The following is a 20,397-nucleotide window of genomic DNA, read 5'->3' as shown; positions in this document are numbered from 1 at the left end:
GGCAGAAAAGCAAAAGGTCATTTTCCTGCTAGACAGTGGAGCATGTTTCTCTGTTTTACCTTTCTCTGGTCCAATGACAAGATTATCATTTGGGTCAAATCCGGCCAGCCCCTAGAGCGCTACTTTACCCGGCCTCTGGCCTGCTCTTGGGGAGACCTCTTCTTCTGTCACTCTCCTCACAGTACCTAAACTCCAGTGTCCCTGCTGGAACGCGATTTACTATCTCAACTGAAAGCTCAAATTCTCCTCCCCCCAGGCAGCTATCTGCTGCCCCTCCTTCAGGAACAAATAGATCCCACAGTGTGGACTTATGAGTGTGGGGCGAGCCAGGCTGGCCCTCCCTATTCAAATGAAACTCAAAGATCCCTTAGTTTCCACACCCAAAAACATCCCCTCAAGCCTGAGGGGATGCCTATCATATTTTCCTTTATGATGCCTATCATAAATTCTTTTAAAAACAAGGGCTACTAATTAGTTGCTCCAGCCCCTATAATAATTTAAAATTCTTATAAAAGTTAATTTTAGAATACAAGTTACAAAGTAAACAAGTGAAAAGGATATAGGTAGGTATTGAGTGTATTTTTTGAGAAGTTAAAGAAAAAAAAGGAATTTTATTTTTTGGATGAGAAAAGATTTTATAAAGAGGGTTTGTCTTGAAGATTGTTCCAAATATGGAGAGGAGGGATAAGGACAAACCATCAGAGGGCTCAAAATGTTATATGAAGGTCTGAGTAAGTTTAAAAATGTATACTAGAAAGCTTCAGTGTGTGATAAAATTAAAGTTGACTATAATCTAAGAGTGCCTAAAAGATTTTTAGGGTCATATCAAACTAAAGTCTAATTCTCTATATCTATAAAATAACAAGGTTATCTTAATATTATTCTGCTCTAAGTAACACCTACAAAAAAACTGTTATAGGGAAAGATTTTATCAAAGTTATTACTATCTTTTCTGTTGATCTTGTCAAGCTTTAAGTACTACTAAATCAGAGTTCATTTATGCATTTGCTCATGTGTCTTAAATGACCACCTTATAACTGTGTGGTGTCTATACTTTATCTAAATATGGTACAAACATTTACAAAGTTAGAAGTGTCAATTTATATAAAATAATGAGCTAAAACTCTCATTTATCCAAAAGTGTTACATTTAACCTAAACCCTGACAGCCCCTGCCTCCCACAGGTTACCTACCTAGGTGTGTTCTTAAAGGGACAGACTTACTCCCTGAGTCATGAGGGAATTGACCCAATCCTCCATTTCCCACTCTCCCATACCATAAAGCAGCTTAGAGCTCTCTTAGGAGTTACACGATTTTGCAAAATCTTGGTCCCTAGATATACAGCCCTTACCAGACACCTTTTTATGCTACCAATATTCCTATTTAGATCTTGTATAATAAATGCTTGCTCCAGATTTATATCTCAGCAGGTCCAATGGATCAAACTACAGCTTTTAGTCAAGGAATACTCACCTCTGCCTAGGCATGAGCCCTCTATCCTGTTCTATCGGGGGGCCCCTAGAAACTACACCGGTCAACCCCTGACAAATACCCTCTCCCCTATCCCCCCATTGCCCCATTGTCAGCACAAAGCACCTAGATGAGTCATCATTGCCCCTCTCCCCAACAGCAGTTGGGTGTTTGTCTCAGAGGGGGGATTTGTTGGGTCTGGAGACCCAAGGCCGATGAGTGAGTGTCCCATCCTCTGGAGAGCAATATCATTTCTACATCCTGAGGAGATGGAGGCCTGCATTCCTGGATCCTAAAGGAGAGATACAGATTTGCCACAGGGCTGATGAGCAAAATGCTCTCAAGATTGTTTCCCCACCCCCAATAAAGGTGCTAACCAAACCAGTTCACCTGAGAAAGCCCTTGAAATGCAAAGCCAATGAGAACCTCCACCCCCAACCCAGAGTTAAAACGTCCATAAAAATCCCAGCCATCACCTGTGCAGCGAGCCACCGGCTTCCAGGCTCCGCTGCAGTACCTTAGCTGTAGCCTTTCCTTTCTCTCTAAGAAATCCTACTTTATACACTGCTTTGGCTCAGCATTCAGCTGCCTCACGAGCCAGTTCTCTGGCCTGTGAAGGCAAGGACCCTCGACACTGGTAAGTAACAGGACCAAGATAAACACTTAGGCAGCCTAGGCTGCCTACAACCAGGACTTGGTCTAGCTTCCACATTGGGGTCTGTCATGTTCCTGCCCACACTCAGTTGGGGCCTGGAGATAGGGGGTGGAGGTAGATGCCGGTGCTCATTAGCTCAGATTCTCCTTGGTTTAGCAATATGTCCATGAATGTTAGTTCCTCTGCTCTCTGCATTACCTGCCACTGCCCTTTCTTTAGGCCTGAGGTTAGATGAGATCCCTTTGGAAAGAGAGGTCTTCCTTGGATATGCTATCTAAAAGATGTACTTCCTCTTGTTATTTATCCCAGCTCCTCCTCTCTTTCCACCTTACAACTTAAAATATGAAACATCTCATTTATTTTGTCCTTTTTTGCAATCAAACTGTCACTGCCATGAAGGCGGGATCCTGTCAACCCTGCTCGGCATTGTATCACAAGCACCCAGAACCGGGTCAGGCCCAGAGTAGAGGGTTAGTGTGGATATGTTGAATCAAAAATTAAGTCTGAGAAAATGCCAGCTCCCAATGGGTTGTGCAGATGCCTGATAACCACAGGCCTAAGAGCATTTTTCTCCACTCTCAATCCTTCTCAGCAATCTCAATGCAGTCTTAATGGAGAAAATGTGCCACCAGAAAGGGCACTTATTATATCTGGCTCTTCTCTCCACATTGTGAAAGAGCATGCTTCTTTGTAGCTACGGTAGAATAGACATGCCTGTAGGATTGTGGCTGAGGAAAGAAACTTCCTCAAGACCTTTCAGTAGAAGTAGATCCCCAAATATCCTCTGCCTTCTTCCACTGACTAGGAGACTGTACCATGTCACCTGACTTCAAATCTTTTCTGTAACATGGGAAGATGGGAAGATATGACAAAGGGGCAGATGGATGCTGCAAGGCTTTCATAAATCAAGTGTGTTTAGCTCCTTAGAAATAAGACAATACTTTTCAGACAGCTCCCCAAGAATAAAATTTAAAAACTGCTTCCTGCCCTGAAAGTAGCTGCCAATTTAAAATTAGCTGTAGAACAAAAAGGTAAGCAGGTTAATAACATCCACACAAAGCAGCCGCTACTCTGACAAAACAAATTTCTACAAAATAGCAAATGGTCAAAACAAGAGAGCTCTTTATCAGGAAAGGGGAATTTTATAAGACAGAAGTGTAAAATGAGGTTTAATTTTCTTATTTTCCATTTGTTGCTACAATCTGTTATTCCTAAATATAATGTTCAAATTAGCATTCCTCTTTTGTTAAGAGTATATTCACATTCAGTGGGAAATGGGATTTCCTAATATGCTGTAGCCAGTAGCAAGGGAAGACACGATCGTTTTACTATTTCATTTTCCTGCAGGGCTTCAGATTCAGTTAGCAAGAGGGAAGTGGGAGGGAGTAAATCACTCCACTCCCAATGCTGATTTGCTTTTGTATGCTGAATGCCAATTGTTACATCCATTTCCTTATTGTCCTAAAAGGCCATTTAGAGTCCTGTTTGTCTAACCTGGAGCCTCACCCAGGTTAGGGCCAGACCCAGGACAGGAGACAAGCTAATGGGAACAAAAAGCCACTTTCCAGTTACAATTCTAGTTGCTTATCTGATCTGATTTGCAAATCAAATTGAGTTAGAATAAAAAATACCCTTGTTTTACGTGAGCCACTGACATAAATAAAACAAAATCACAACCTTTGTTTTTTTCATGGGATAGTTTTCATTCATAGGTCATCCTGAAACACTTTCCACAGTGGATTAACAGAGTGTTTAGGTATGTATAGTGAGTAAGTTAAAGAACACAGGGTCAGAGATGTGCAGATGGCTTTCAGTTATGGCTTGGGCACCAAATGGCTGCATGGCTGGCTTAATCACTTCATTCCTCTAAGACCTCATCTCTACACTCCTGTTAAAAAGTGGATAAGCTAGATGATTAAACCTCATAATACTCTGAAATGTCATAAATGCATGGGATCACTGGATTTGTATTCTGTTGTGACTTCAGAGTTCTTTCTCACTCTCAAAGCTATGTGCCAGGTACTAAACCAAGATAGAGAAAAAATTCCTTTCTGTTCAGTTCCTTCTGTTAAACTTGCTCATAAGACCCTTAGAATAAAATAATGAATTCCAAAATTCTAAGTGGACAGCACCAAAATTCATCTGTCCATTTGTCCTACTCTCTTCCTGCTCCCTTCCTCCCAGTTATTGAGCACTTGCTATGTTCCAATCTCTGTATCTCTATTGTAAATGGTTTGCAATTGGTAGTGAGGGTCACCATCAAGGAGAAGTAATAAAGACAATATGCCATAAGTTGTTCATGATCTCATGAAGGTATAAAGGAGGAGGCAGTCAGTTTCACTGAACAAAGTCGAGAAAGGTCCGAATAAAGAGTGCAAGCTTAGGCTGAATCTTATGAGTAGATGCTGACTTGGCTGGAAAAAATGGCAGGGGGCATTCTAAGCAGAGATACTGATACATACAGAGGCTCAGTGCTGTGAAACAATATGGCTTGCCTGGGGACCGCAAGTCAGACTGCAATGAGCATAGACAGTGGGGATGGACATAGAGGGAAGGACAGAGGCCACCATGGAAAGAATTGTGATCTGACAGCAGTGGTGTTAGGGTCATGCTTTCTGTGGCCCTAAGTGCGTGGGATTGCTGGATTTGTACTCCATTACTTCCATTTAAATGTCACTCCTCTAGCCATTTCTTCTTAGGGACTTCTTAATCTAAAATGTTCAGAGGTGTCAAGAGAGTGTAAAGGTTTAAAAATAGAACAAATTATCTCAAGAATAAAATAAATGGAGGGATTTTCATGTATGATCTACTTCCTGCTGTTCAATTTTGCCTTCTAGAGATAGAAGTCATCCTAAACATGCAATTCCAAGCTTTGACTTCTGTGCGTTAAGCTTTCATACTGGTCTCTAGAAATGTGTTGCTTTTATTCATTTGTAAAAACTCAGATCTACAAAATGTAGTACTACAATAGACAATCTGCAAATTCAATAAACATGGAGACAAAGACTAGAATAAGACAGACTAGTTAGTAAAATTACGAAGCTCAATACTATAAGAAAAGGCTGTCACTTTCTCTTATTTTCCAGCAAAACTACAGATAGGAAAATCAACTATTGCTACAATAAAATCGCAATGCCGACTATGTGGGAAGACAGATGCTTTGAAGAAAAGAATATAAAAACCTTTCTGATTCATTTCATAAATAAACAAGATCTGTTAGACCTAACTATGAAAAGGGAAGTGCTCTTTCTAAGATAACAAGGGAGTTGTCAAATCTGTAGTTTGAAGAGCTGAAGGAACACAAAATGCTCAGTCAGGAAGTGTGTGGAACTGCAGAAGATACAGTTTTGGTGTCAAATGCAACTTGGGGGTTTTAAAGTTCATTTTTGTCATTTTCTGTATTTCTCCCATCATAAGAATCACTAGCCTCCATATAAATTTTATTGTTCTGAGATTGGCATCATACAACTGGTATGCATAGTTACTGTGTGGTGTATCCTTCTTTCTGAAAAAGTTGTATAGTGATGACATAGAGACTAGTTGATAGTTTCTTAGAATTGAGATTATGCAGGATGAGCTTCATAACTAAGTATGTGTTAGCAATTTGAACACTCCAAGCCTTAGTGGAACGCTAACTAACACACTTTTTTGATCCTTAGAACTCTACAAGATTAGTAGAAGCAACATTATCTATTTCATGTTGGAGGTGAGAAAACCAATGCTCATAAGAGGGTAGATGAATGGACAAGTGTACATGCCAATTAGTAACAGGATGGGGTTGCCAACTCAAACATGTCTGATTTCTAGCCCAACACTACCTCTAGAATTTAATTCTGCAGTAATACATTTTCCTAAGTTTACCTCTGGGACAAACCTAGGATGCTGGCATCCTTGATTTTGTTTTAGACAGATTAATGTATGAAGAGGAAGCAAGCTATCTGAGAAATTACTTCTAGACATTAGAAAGATAGAGCATGAATGTGTACTCTTGTTCTCCTGTCATATACATGACAGATGTATCAGTCTTCATCAAGGAGAACAGTGGTTTTAGGAGAATAAGTTGGTAAAAATGACTGCATTCCATACAGTAATTATGGTGGAGAATTCCAGGTGAGTGGCCTGGATGTTTGTGGGTTTGGATGAGGCTACAACATAGCCACAGTCATAAGAAAATTAAAGTTTCTTTGGATCTGGGATAGAGATTGGTTGAGTAAGGTAAAATTAGAATTCTTAATTCTGAGAAAGTATCTGTAAAAAGGCAAAATATCAACTTGACAGAATTTAAGTTCTTTGGATATTTACAGGCAAAACTGGGGATCTGTTTTCCTATTCTTGGTTTTAGATGTTTGCCTCCAAGTGAATTTAAAAGGAAGGCCTAACAGAATTAGGGAAATTGAGAAAGAAAGCCCTTAAATCTTTCCTAATGCATGTTTTGAACTCCAGAAATCCATAGGAGCTGGTTAGTAACATGGCAATCAAGGAGTTTCATTTACTCATCAAGATTTAAAATGAAATCTAAATGAACATTCCTAGGAAAAACAAGTACAATATCCATAATAGTAGTGATTTAAAAAAGCCAAAGAAATTGGCTATCAGTAGTTAAATCATGCCTTTGACAAAAGGTTTACCTATTATCCTGGCAGAAGAGGTGTTTTTTTTTAGTGGTAGGAATGGAGTGAAATTGAGGATTAGATTTTAAATGTGGCAATTACCACAGTGTGGAAGAATTTGATAAGGTAGAGACAGTTGCCTATAAAACCACTTGGAGTACTACAGTGATTAATCAATATATCTTTAAACCTCCAAAGACAGGGGGGAGTGAGTGAGGGTAGGGGGAGAAAGAAAGACAGAGAGAGAGAGAGAGAGAGAGAGAGAGAGAGCGCTGGGCAAGCAGGGCTTTCTTAACTCGGTTGTGTTCAGGGTGGTATGGCCTTAGACACAGGCCAAGAGTGCTTTCTTTAGAAGTCATTCCAGACTGCACACATGAGCTTCCTGATCTCTCATTCTAGGCTTCACACACCTAGAATTCCTCAGTTTGGACTTAACCTTTCCTAAAATACAAACTATTTCATGAACCTGTCCTTTTTATAAAAAGCCATATAGTTTCCAAGAAAATAATTATTCCCAGTGAAGGGAGAGTGGAACTTTAGGACTTGGACAGCATTTGACAAGGTCGGGGATATAAGACATTTCTTGATTTTGAATATGGAAGAGAATTTGTAGCTAAGCATTCAGCCCTCACTGAATCCTTAGTTTGTCATGTGTTGGAAGAGAAATAAACAAGAACCAGCATCCATTCTTGAAAGAAAACATGGTACAGAAACAGAGACAGGCAGGTTGGCAGGTGTCAAAAGAATGAGGGGTAATTTTCTGAGGGAATAGGCCCATCTCCTCTCTTCTGTAAGATCAGAGCCCAGGCCAGGCTCCTGATGCCTGTAATCCTAGCAACTCAGGACGTGGAGATTAGGAGGACTGCAGTGCAAAGCCAGCCAGGGCAAATAGCTCACAAGACCCTATTTTGAAAAACCCTTCACAAAAATAGGACTGGTTGAATGGTTCAAGTGAAGGCCCTGAGTTCAAATCCCAGTACCACAAAAAATAATAAAATAAGATCAGAGCCCTACTTTGGGGAGGAGTTCTGAGACATCAGAGAGGTCCTATGCTTCTGTCCAAAGGTAGGTCTGCAAGGAGAACCAGGGATGTTCAATGAGATACTTTGTGGTCCTGTCTGGGGACATGAACTCTCTACTAGATAAAGGAACTAACATCTCTAGAGGTATCCCAGCCTTCCCAAATGTCCTGACTAACTCTTTGTTTTCTCTTTCCCTGTGTCTCAGCTATCAAGGGAGCCTGGCTTCCTGGTGAGGGGAGAGGGACTACAGAGTCCTTAGAGTTAAGTGTGTATGTCACACAGAAGGTGTATGTGCACTTCTCACACCTGTTCTCCCTACCTGCCAGCTAGTCTTCAACTTTACCACTGACCAGTGTCTTGTAACCCCAGCAGATCACCCAATGGTCCCTTTACGTTTCAGCCCAGGGTGAAGGGCAGATTGAGCCTGGTTTGTGTCCCAAAGCACCAAGACTGACTAATATGAAAACCCCATGTGTCTTCTCCATGAGGGACCATGCAGATAGCACAGCAAAGTGAGTAAATCAACCATAGTCAGATTAGCAAGACCTGTAAAACCCCACCTCAATATTGATAATGTACTTTTAATAATCAAATTATTCTTTATACCTCCACCTTCTTTTCATTTTTTGGCCTGGTATGTTAAACTGTGTGTTTGTTTTATGAAGAGCAGCTGCACCATGATTTAATCATATATGTGACAATATATAATTATTTGTTATGATGGTAAATTGAAATAATTTAGAAATAGCACTGTATGTGGACAAAGCAATTAATTACACCAATTTAACTTTTTCTTCCAATTTATCTTGTAAGAGAAAGGACAGGTGGGTAAAACGTGTATTAATAAAAACTCTACTTTTGAGACTTGTGTAACTTGAATTAGGCCTATGTTAATGCCTGTGATTTACTTTCCCATGATTTTAGAAAAAAGGCAGAAGGAAGGCAGGGAGGTAGGAGGAGGGGAGGAGAGAAAGCACCTGTGTTCATATGTGACCCCCCTCATTCCCCAAGACACAGCCTGACAGATTACCTTGCTCCAGTTTCCCACTCTCCAGCCAGCGCAGGGGCGGAGGTGGCATCTCTTAGCAGGGTCGGGCCTCCGAATGGCTGCACAGTCTGCATCCATCTGCGTGCTGCACTCCACGCTCCTCCAGTAGGCCCCCAGCCCACATGTGGTAGAGCACTGTGACAGGGAGGAGGAGAGGGAAGAGAGAGACTGAGGACCACGTTCTCACACAACCCCATCTATCACCAGGGCTCTAGGGCCAGGGATTCCCTGTTCCAGCTGCTAAAATTGCCCCAGAGTTGTTAGACAAAACTAACACTGGGGATCCCACCCACAAAATTAACCTAAATCTCTGGGGTCAGGGCCCAGAAATCAGTATCTTAAAATTTCCCCAGCTGGTTTTAAGGGATAGCAGAGTTGAGGGTCCCTGACTTACATGTGGGAGGAAAGCCCAGTGCAAATGGAGATAAGCTCCCCTTTAAATTTCCCTACACAAATGTGCACTGCCACATTTCATACCAGTGCTGCTCAGAGTGGATTTTACACGCAAGCATCCGCCTCTTTATCTCATATCTGCCTAGCACTGCAATGACATTTCCTCATTAATTCTCCTCCAGGACAAACCTGAGGTATAGATTGGTATTATTACTGTGCAGATGAAGAAGCTGAAGCTTAGAGAGCTGGCTTGTACATCGAGTAATGTAGCGTTTTCCAAAATCCAGTACGGTGTCTGCCAAAGCAGGGCATCTCAAACTCTAGTGTCTAAAGGAAGCCCAGGTGGACCTTGCTTAATGCAGATTCTTATCCCGTGGTGGGACTGAGATTCAGCATTTCTACCAAACCCCAAGTGACGCCGATGCTGTTGGCCCTCAAGCCACACTTGGAGCTAGAAAGATATTAAACATAATGTCTTTTCATGACTTGATCCACCAGCAGTGAATAAATCACTCCCTTTTGTCATATGTAAAGCCCATCCCTCTCAGGGTGTTTGTATTTATTCACAATTCTTAAATATCTCAAGTTTAGCATGGGGTTTCTTTGAAGAATATGAAACATTTCCCCCACAAGGTCTTCCATTTATGTAACTAATTCTTTCACGGTATTGCTTTTTCCTTTCATCCTCCCTTCTACTTATCTTCAGAAGGGGATTTATTTCTGAACACATAAAACACAACTTTGAGCTAATTTTTAAAAGGGTTGGAAATTCAAGAAATTCTATCTTGAAGGATTCTTTTGATGAGTTATATGAATCAAGACCAGACTTATATTTCTTTTGCTACCTCTTTACCCTCCATACAACTTCATGTTTCATTTGGTACAAATTCTTGTGTTATAACACATACAGAACATAATAGAGTTCTTAGATAAATGGCAGAATCACAGAAAGAGAAGAATAGCAAATAGCTGCTATAATGTTATCTGAAGTCTCATAGAAGCAATCTCTTCTCCTAACATAGCTCTCATAAGTTCCTAGCACTTTCTCTTTTGGACAATAGTAGGCATCTGTGTATTAGAGATAATAACAGCTGAAGTGCATTGAGCATTGTGGCTTGGTTGCACTGATGGTCTCCATTGTTCTCACTTTCTTACACCTGTGTTCTTTGCAAAGTGACCTTGCACCTTCTGTCATGGAGAGATGGAATCCATTTCCTCAGCTCTCGCATTGACCAATGAGATGTAGTGGATGATGCTGAGCTACTTCTTGCACTTGGATCCCTGCACTACCGTGTGAACAACTCTGGGCTATGCTGAAGGATGAGCGTTCACAGAAAACACACTCAGGTAACTCAGTACAGACCATCCCACACCAACTAGCCTTTGGCTGACCCTCTGGCAGGTATGTGACAATTCAAGCTGAGTTTAATAGTATCTCCTGGTTCAGGGTACAATTACTTAGGTACAATTACAGGTCTGCAGTTGGCTAATTGTGTGATCTTTTACAGTTTCCCAACTGCCCTAAGTCTGTAAAACCAGTGATAACACTAGGACTTCCCTCACTGAGTTACTGTGAGGGCTGAAGATCATCCATGTGCACTGCCTTGCACACTGTCAATGCTCTATAACTATTTCCTATTAAACACAACACACTTACAAAGTCGGGGTCGCAGGCCTCACTTTCCAGATATCGGGAGCCAACAAAAGGGTCACATAAACAGTATGCTATTAATTTTATATTATGACATAGATGAAAAATATAACACTTGACTGAACCCAGGATAATTTTTTTCTCAGTGCTGAGGATCAAACTTGGATATGCTAAGCAAGTGCCCTACCACTGAGCTACACCTCTAGCCCCCAAAATAATTCTTAATGAGACCAAATTCCCAGGATAGTAATGATCCTGCTAAACATCCAGTGATGATGAAGGTCTTTGTACCATGTTTATGTTGCAAAAAATTGCACATTATCTTTGGAGCTCTGAATCTAGTCCTACTCATAAATAGACATTATTTAATTATTTCGGACAGTTTCTATTTAGGTAGCAAACAACATTCTAAAGATAAAACCAACAAGAGGAAGCCCATGGGATACAATAAACTAAAATTATAGTAAAACTAAAAATAGGATGCTTCTGATTAGAGTTTTTCTTATATTAAATTAGTTTCAAATTGGGAGTGGAAGATGGGAGAAGAAAAGGGAACCCTGAAGAGGTTGAAGGACAACTTCATTTTGATCACAAGGGAACCATTCTTGTGATCCTGCAAAAACCATCAATCAGGTCAAAGAACAGGTGTGGGGGTGCTCAGAAGTTGAACTGATGTTGAGGATCATGTCAGCATCATGTGAAAACTGCTCTGAAAGGCTGTGGAAAATTATGCTGTCACTTTCATTCTACATGACTATATAGCCTGCTTTTAACTGACTGGCCCAAGGGATCTGACTGAATGATAAGGCCTTCCACAAGAGGTAAATTTCTGTCAAAGTAAGAGCCATACCCATGCACACTGCATAACACCAAATTTCCTGATTTGTAAATATAGAACAGAACAAATATTTCCTGAATGACTCTCATGTGCCTGACAAATAGCCTCTGTACCTTACAAATAGCTATTCCTTTTATCTCATGCAAGTCAGGCATTATCATCATCCCCATTTCACAGATGAGGAAACTGAGGGAAAGTGAGGAATTACAGCTACTAAGTATACCAGGAGTCAAATCCAGAAAGTCCAGTTCCAAACTTTAGCTCTATTTATTGTGTTAACTTTATTTTTGCACCAATTACTTAGTTTTTGAAACCACAATTATTGAAGGAAATGTGTCATGTACAATGGTGGCCTTGGGAAGCCTTTTGATACAGGACATAAACAGAGTATGAACTAAGAGAGACTTCAAAACACTAAGGAAATTACTTTAGAAATTATTTCCTGCCTTAGAGATCTCAAAAGTTTTATGGAATAGGAACTTGAAATTTGATGCTGAAGAATGGGTAGGTTATGAAAGGGCAGAGGTGGAAGAGGAAATTCAAGGAGAGGAAGCAGTATGAATGAAGGTACTGGACTATGAGAGGCAGAGGTTCCAAGGAAACTGAGCATTTGTTTTTTTTGAAGCATGAGATGGAAGAAACCTTGGAGGCAGAGAGGGTAGAAAGCCTGATTATATGTACATGTAAGACCCTCGGATGTTAGTTCAGAGTGAATTTCATCTGAGCTGATATGTATTGGGGACACATTAAAGATTCATGAACAGGACTTTGGAATGATTAGAGCAGTCCTTCTGGAAGACAGATTTGGCAGTCTCACATCTCTTGCAATGATGTGTGGAAAAGACTGGAAAAGGGAGTGAATGGTGGTTCTCAGGCCAAAAAGAAGGGAAGGGCAGGTGTCCCAGGCAAGGGTAGGAACCAATGGTCCTACATTCTCAACTACTGGGACACCATTGGCCCTTTCAACTGGACAATTCTTCCTTAGAAGGGATTTTCCTGAATATTGCAGGATTTTTACCATCGTTGGTTCTCATATTTTAAATACTGGTTGTAATTCCTTCCCTGACTATCATTGCAACAAAGAAAAACATGCCCACTTAGTTCCACAACCCTGTTACCATTAGATAAGAAACCACTGGGCCTCAAACTAAGAGAAATAGAAAGGAGCTAACAGAATGATGAAGTAACAACAACTTGAAAAATTGTTAGTCTTTTTTTTTGTACATTTGTATCAGCGGTGATTTGGGGGTTTTGGAGACATGGTGATTAGAAGATGAGTTACCCACTGATTTTAGAAAGAAGCAACCCCCCCATGAAACAACCTCAGGAATGGGCAGTACAAAAATTAGGCACAGTGAGAAGCTCAAAGACTCAAAGCTTTCATTGTGAGTCCTGACTCTCTCTGACAATTTCGCATATGGACCATTTTATCTCAAAACATGCATAAAGAGAGTGGGCACAAAGCCCTTTCATTGAGACTCCTGCCAAATTTATAACTGTAATTTAATAATATCCATGTAGCTCTAAATTGCAATGGGCCAATTCACTTTTTCTTGAGCCAAGTTGACTAAAATTAATAGCTTTTAATGCTCCACCACTGTGGCCAACTTTTTGGTGATCTATGATGTATCCAATAAGGCTGCTCACTTATGTCAAAGTCAAAAGACAACATTTGAGTCAAAGTTAATTCTTTGTGTCTTCATTTACTGGAAGCAAGATGTAATAACCTTTGAGTTCAATCAGTCATCAAGGTTAATGTGTACTTCATTGTGGTTTAATTTACTTGGGTATAGTAATTTCTTATCGAATAAATTAACATGTTTTGATTAATTAATATATGGGCAAAATCATTTGAGCACATTTAAATTAAATAATTTTACAATTGCTCTGGGATTTGAGGATGGTTGAAAAGATAAGAGATGAGAAAGAAAACTAATTTCTGTGTCATTTAACATCTACTTCTTAATAAAACTTTTGTATTAACTGAAGACTGTTCATTCTTATTAACAATCCCAGTGTAGGGCTCCGTGTGATTAATGTGATAGTCTCCCAAAGGAACCTTTCCTCTTTTTTACTGAAATTTGGGTGTTCTCTCCAAAGTCATCAGTGACTTGCTAGTTGTCAAATCCAGTAGGTCTTCTGTGGACCCTTTCACTCCTAGACATCAACAGTACCACAGCTCTGTGTTTAAGTCTTAACTATAATACTATTGCTTACTAGTCTTCCTCATGGGATCTCTTTGCTAGCCAGCCCCTTAAAATGTTGGTGTTTTCCAGAATCCCATCCCTGTCCCCACTACTCTTTGCAGCCTACAGATTGTTCTTAGGTAATCTCAACTCACTTCAAAGGCACTAAAAGCCATCTATTGCTCATGGTTACCAAAACTTACCTCAAATTCTTACCTCTCTCAAAAACTCAGATGCATATGTGCAAAAATCTGCTAGTTATCACTTGGATATCCCAGAGGCACCACAATTAAGCTCAGTCAGTCTGAAGAGGCTACCCACTGTCCAAACTAATCTGACTGAAGGAGATAGCAAGACTGTATATCTGCTCTTAAGAAAATAGAATATTTTTGGAAGGAAAGATGTTCTTTGAGAGTATTTTTTGAAAACACAACATTCTGAAAAGCCCTAAGCAGATTGACTTTATTTCAAAATTTATCTACACTGATATTTTCCCCTGTAAACTCAAAAGTAAACATTGGTCCCTTAAATGTTATAAAATACTTTCTTGTGAACTATGTAATTTTCTCATCTATCTACCCAGGATCACCACATAACCTGCCATCATGTTTACATATGGACAAAGAAGCAACAAATAAACCCAAGACACTGAGAATGATAGTGTACTCTGCTTTATAAAGCAAGGGATTTGAAGTCTGTCTGCCTGAGTTCAAATCCTGCTCCATTTCTCATAGTGTGCATGATTCTGGCTGGTTACTTAAACCCTCTCAGCCTCAGTTTCCTCATCTCTATAGCAAGGAAAGTGTTACCAATCTCCTTGGACTGTGGTAAGGATTAAATGAGAAGATCATGCTAATTAGCTTAAAATCATGCTTACAATGTATCCTGTGTGCTTTGTAAATGTTTATTGTCTACATATTCCCATTGTTAAAGTCCATTAGAAATTATTAGAAAAATGCCTGGACCATGAGACCCATTTCTGTCCTTCTTTCAACAAATTAGATTACTGTGAGCATGAAAATCTTTTTTCCCTGAAGATGGATTCTTGTGAATAGAGATCACAAGATATTGATTCATTGATAGAAAATGTGATAAGCAATTTTATCAATGAAACATAAATCAATGTGAAAACAGTTCAAATGCAAATAATTATAACATTTAGTATAAACAATTTTAGAGTTTTGAGTTTACTTGTTTATTGCTGGTAGAGTCAGTTCTTTGACCTAATGATGCTGATTAATTTATACAGAAGAATTCTATACAGTTAAATTGTCATGAGATACATAGCAGGTTAAGAGAGAGTTAGGAAGTTCAATTTACCAACCAAAAACAGTATCCTTAGGTTAGTCACGCAACCATTAAATATTTTAGGTTTTCTACTTAGAAATTAGTACCTAATCCCCAAACTGTAAAAAGGAAAAAAAAAGTGATGACATGTCAAAGTGGTTCTGAAATTAATATACTTTGTAAATTGTTATAATTGTATTGCTATTCTTATATTAGCTGCTAATATTTCACCTCTTTTTAGCAAGGGAAATAAGACATGAAATGTCATACAAATGCTGAATCATTTGAATATGTGATTACTTCGCTTCAAAGTCCTATTTTGAGTTATCACATTATTCTAACAAGTTCATTCAAAATTCAAATAGGTGAGAAATTATTTCGGTGCCTCAAAGGATGTCATTAGTTCTAGAAATGGAAAAATAAATATCTGGCCAAAATTTGAAAGCCTGAAAATAAGGGCCAGCATTTTGTAATCCTACTTACATTTTTCTCCTTCTATATTCTAGTTCTTTCAATGAGCTAAAATGAATTGTTTTTGCAAGGTGGTTCTCTCTATGTAGCCCAGGCTGGCCTCAAACTTGTGATTCTCCTTCCTCTGCCTCCTGAATGCTGGGATTACAGGTGTGTACCACCATGGTCAGCTTTAAATTGAATTTTTAAAATGTAACTCAAAGAAAAAAGAAAAAATTACTGATACAGTTAAGCTACATTCTACACTAGCCCTTCTGTCTTATAGTTTAAAAGCAGGCATAGAAAGATGACTGGATTCTCCATGATCCCACAGCTGACTGATCTAGGCTTGTTTCCATCATATCTCCTAACATGTGTTGTCTTTCTCTTAATGCATAGCCAATCCTTCTTATCTTCAACTTCCCAAGTGCTGGGAAGATAATCCCAGCTGAAGTGCTGGGATTATAGGCATGCACTGCCACCCAAGCTTCAACTACATTTTAATACAAGTTCATTTTAAAATTTGCACAAGATTGCAACACCCCTAGCTATCAGGCTTGGGATAGGAAATTGAACCTCTTACTTCACTCCAGTTTCCAACAATCCAGTATGCAGGACTGCGATCCTTCGTGAGCTGCTTATAATTGGAGGCATTGAGCAAAAACCCCTCAGCAATCAAACTGGATGCATCTTCCTCAGTCAGGACTGGTGCAGAATCTTGTGTTAGACTCATGTTGTTCGGAAGTGTCAGGTGGTTATGGTTTACAGACTTTTCTGAGGATGCTGGCTGGTAGTCACCTTCAGGAGAGAGTGGCTTTTCAGTGACCAACCCCTCAGGTCTGGGTGTCCCATTTTTAAGGGTACTGGGTCTTTGGCTAGGGAGAGGACCTTCCATCACTGTGCTGAAGGGATGCCACAAGGATTCCTCCCCAAGATAAGGTGTTGGTGGAGGTCCAAGTGGTAATTCTGTAGTTTTTTCTACTGGAACATTTTCAGCTACTATCGTCTTGCTCCACATTACAGAGTTGCTTTCATCTTTGTTTTCAGGCTTTTCACTGTCTTCCCCTGAGCCACTATGAATCTCCATTTCTGGATCTTTGGTCAAAGTATTGTAGAATGTAGTCATTTGCCAGGTCACAGCATTGCTGGAAGATGTCATGTCAGAATCACTTGTTGTCGTGACCATAAGGTCTACCTCTGAGGTAGGACTGGTATCTGAATTGGAAACATTTTCATCACTGGGCTGAATACTCAAAGACCAAGAAGTGAGGATGGGCTGGGAAGTGCTTTCAGTAGAAATGAGATTGTGGGAGTCTAATTCAGTTTGCGTTGAACTATTTTGCCACTGTCCCCCATCCAGATCTCCCTCTTTGTCAACTGTGGTAGGATTAGGGCTGTTGATTGCTGGAGTCCTTGTACTCATAGGCTCAGGTACTTTAGGTGTGGTCAGCAGAAGGGGCTTAGATGTAGATGGAGGGATGGGTTTGGAGGGGTCTCGCTCAGATGTTGGTAGGTTTTTCCCACCGGAAATTGTGCCTTTGTTGGGTTTCAGAACTCTCCGGCTAGAAGGGCACTGCTGGAGTCCACACAGAGCTCGGCTGTTGGGTTTCCTTGTCTTGTCGCAAGGTTCATCATGGTTCTTGGCACATGTGACACTGCGAATCCGTACTCCACCGCCACAGGAAACAGAGCACTGGAAAAGAGAGAGTTATTACTCTACTGGGAAAAGATGCTTTATTTCTTATGGTCAGGTTTACAGCAGATCAGGACAGGCTCAAGGATAACTGAGCTGTATAGCTAAAATTGTCTTCTGTCTCTACATTTGATTTCTATGCTCTTTTAGTTTTCCAGGGAAATACAAATCTCCTGAAGACCTGCTGGGGCTCAGGATGAACCAAACAGAAAACAAAACCATGAGGCGGTGAAACTGAAGACCCTTTGGTTTTGAAAATTGGGTAGTAGGATTCACAATAGTACAATGGTTTAATCCAGTCTCCTGATTTTATTTTGTGTATTCTGAGCCCACGTGACTTTATTGCTAAAAATACATAGATACATAAATGCAGAGTTTCCAACTCTTGTTCCCTTTTACATCAAGGACTAAAATGTCTTCAAAACTCCCAAAGATGCACAGATTAAAAAGCAAACTGCCAGGCAGGCACACTTATTGCTTGAGCCTTTCCACACTCCACCGGCAATTATTTATTTTTGGCAGTACTAGGGCTTGAACTCAGGGCCTCACTCTTGCTAGGCTTGCTACTCAGGTGCTCTACCACTTGAGCTGCAATCCTATTTTTCAATTAAAGAAGTTAGAAAAATATGCTTTTTTGTTTAAAAAAAAAGCAGGCTGCCTTTTGTAGTACTTCAAACATATTCAGTGAAATTCTTTTAACATTATCTTATATACCAAGTGTTATGGAGGATGTGTAGAACAGCAAGTAAACACAGGGGGCAACTCCTATACTTAAAGGCCAGTAAGTAAATCATTATGAAGGTTACTCTAATATTAATCTTTTTAATTATAAGAAATATTCTAGGGAATTCCAAGATGGTGGTTAGAGGGAGGAAGCAGAAAGCGAGCCTCCTATAGTGAAATCTTGGAGAGATGCTGCAGACACACTTTGCAGGCATAATCACTGAGAAAAGGCATAACTTTGACCCCTCCACACCTCCAGCCAGTGCAGAGAATCTTCACTTCACATTAAACGGAGAAACCAGGAGGGCCCCCGGGCCACCAGTTGCCGGCGCCCAGATGGCTTGGGAAGACACAGACCAGGTGAGCTTTGCGGTACCACAGTACTCCCACAGACAAGCCTGGGCCAGAGCAGCATAGCCCCCTGGACAGACTGACCTCCACCCAGGGAAAAAAGAGAAACTGACTAATAAGCCATAAGAACAATAAGCACACATGGGAAAGAGGGTGGGGTGCACTGAGCGCGGAAGATTGGAGGAAGGGAATCCTTCCCGGGACTGTAAATAAACAAGCTGGTCTGGCCGGACAGCCTCTGGTGGGAGTTGGGGCGTGCACCCAGCAACCAGGAGTGGGAAAGCTTGTGAGAGTGGTGGAGGGAGGAAAACTCCACAGGAGAGGAGGGAAGACCCACTTCCCACGTGATCTGTAAACAAACATGGTGGCTGGCAGGAGCAGCAGCACCCCCTAGTAATCAGGAACAGGAAAGCTTGTGAAAGTGGAGGTGGGAGGAGAACAGCACAGGAGAGGGGGGAAGACCCACCTCCCACATGAACTGTAAATAAACACGCAGGCCTGACAATGCGGGTGCATTGTCACCTTTCCCAGTGCTTGGAAAGGGGAAAGCTTGTAGCAGAGGCTCACGCATAGGAGAAACCTGAGCAAACAAAGCCTGCAGGGCCAGGTGAGTGCTAAGCTCACCCCTGAGATCTGCATAAATAATGCCTCCAGCAACAGCAGGCTGACAGCAGCGGGCAGGCAAGCCACACTTGCAGATACCATTCTCAGAACTGTCTCCACACTCTTTTTTTTTCTTAGTCTCCCTACCTTTGATGAGAGAACAACCGAACTACACCTGCAAGCTGAAAAACTTAATGAAACTGTATTGCGTTTGAACTTGGGACACTTGGTGGGGTTTTTTTTGTGCGTGTAGTTTTGTTCTACTTTATGCATCCCCTTTGATGAGACAACTACAGAACAACATCTGAGGCACCATCTCCAGGACTGGAGACTGAGATGGACACCCAAATTATTAAGACTGAAACTTCATTTCATTTGAACTTGGAGGTTTTTTGGTTTTTTGTTTTTTTATTAATTTTCTATTTTTTCATTTTATTTTAATACATTTTTATAAATAGATTTTTCTTTCATTTACTTATTTTTTATTTTCATTCTTATATTTATTATTTTTGATTTTTGATTTTCAATCCTCTCTCTGTCTCTCTAATGTCTGTTCAGCTTACTGTCAATTAGTACACTAAAGCTCCCTGTTTATACCTTTGAAACCTTCTTGTCTGATACCTTGTTCTGTTTTCTCCCTCCAGTCTGTGTATTTGTTTTTCCCATTTCTTTAACTTCTTGCTTTCCTTCTCAGCTCACCCTTCCATTCTAAATATTGCCATTGTTATTACAAGCTAGAAAATACTTAATTGCATACAGTACAGGGACAGTAACAACACTAAAGACAATGACGGGAAGACAGGAAAAACAGGGAAACCAGTTTCCCCACAGCAAAAAATTAGTACAGGAACTAGAGGGGAATGAAGAAAACAGATACTCAGATCCAGACTCCAACAAAATAAAGATAAACTATGCCAAAGGACTCAATGAAGGCCACAAGAATAATTTAAAAGAAGACATACTACAGATACTCAATGAAAATTTTATAGAGATGATACTGGATAGGGTCAACCAAAATGTACAGGAGACACTCAAGAAATTCCAAGACAACAAAAGTAGAGAATTTGAAAAAACAAAAGAAGAAATAAAGGAAACCATAGAAGCACTGTATAAACACCAAAGTGAAAGAGAGAACACGATGAATGAACAGATAAATGAACTCAGGACAAAAATAGACAACATTAAAGAGGAAAACAGCCAGGATATGGAAAACCTCAGAAAAAAGAACAAAACAGAACTGCAAAACAAAACGGAAGGCCAATCCAGCAGAATAGAACAAACAGAAGACAGAATCTCAGAACTTGAAGATGAAATGGTAATTAAAGGAAAAACCGAAGAACTATTAATTAAACAACTCAAGACCTGTGAAAAGAAAATGCAAGAACTCACTGACTCCATCAAAAGACCAAACTTGAGA

General features: G+C 40.2%; 1 protein-coding gene across 1 annotated transcript in view; it reads right to left on the bottom strand.

Moving 5' to 3' along the window:
* The window catches only part of Adamts12 (ADAM metallopeptidase with thrombospondin type 1 motif 12), a 326,530-nt gene that overhangs the window by 27,734 nt on the left and 278,399 nt on the right, over nt 1–20,397 (bottom strand). Inside the window, exons 19-20 of the mRNA XM_074077647.1 lie at nt 16,194–17,303; nt 8,788–8,940 (exon numbers count right to left, since the gene is read on the bottom strand). Coding sequence (XP_073933748.1) covers nt 8,788–8,940; nt 16,194–17,303 — 1,263 coding nt within the window. The remainder of the gene's footprint in view (nt 1–8,787; nt 8,941–16,193; nt 17,304–20,397) is intronic.

The sequence above is a fragment of the Castor canadensis genome, chromosome 6 (assembly GCF_047511655.1).
Source record: "Castor canadensis chromosome 6, mCasCan1.hap1v2, whole genome shotgun sequence".
Classification (NCBI taxonomy): Eukaryota; Metazoa; Chordata; class Mammalia; order Rodentia; family Castoridae; genus Castor; species Castor canadensis.
The sequence above is the reverse complement of the archived record's forward strand: the minus strand, read 5'-3'. Positions and strand labels throughout refer to the sequence as shown.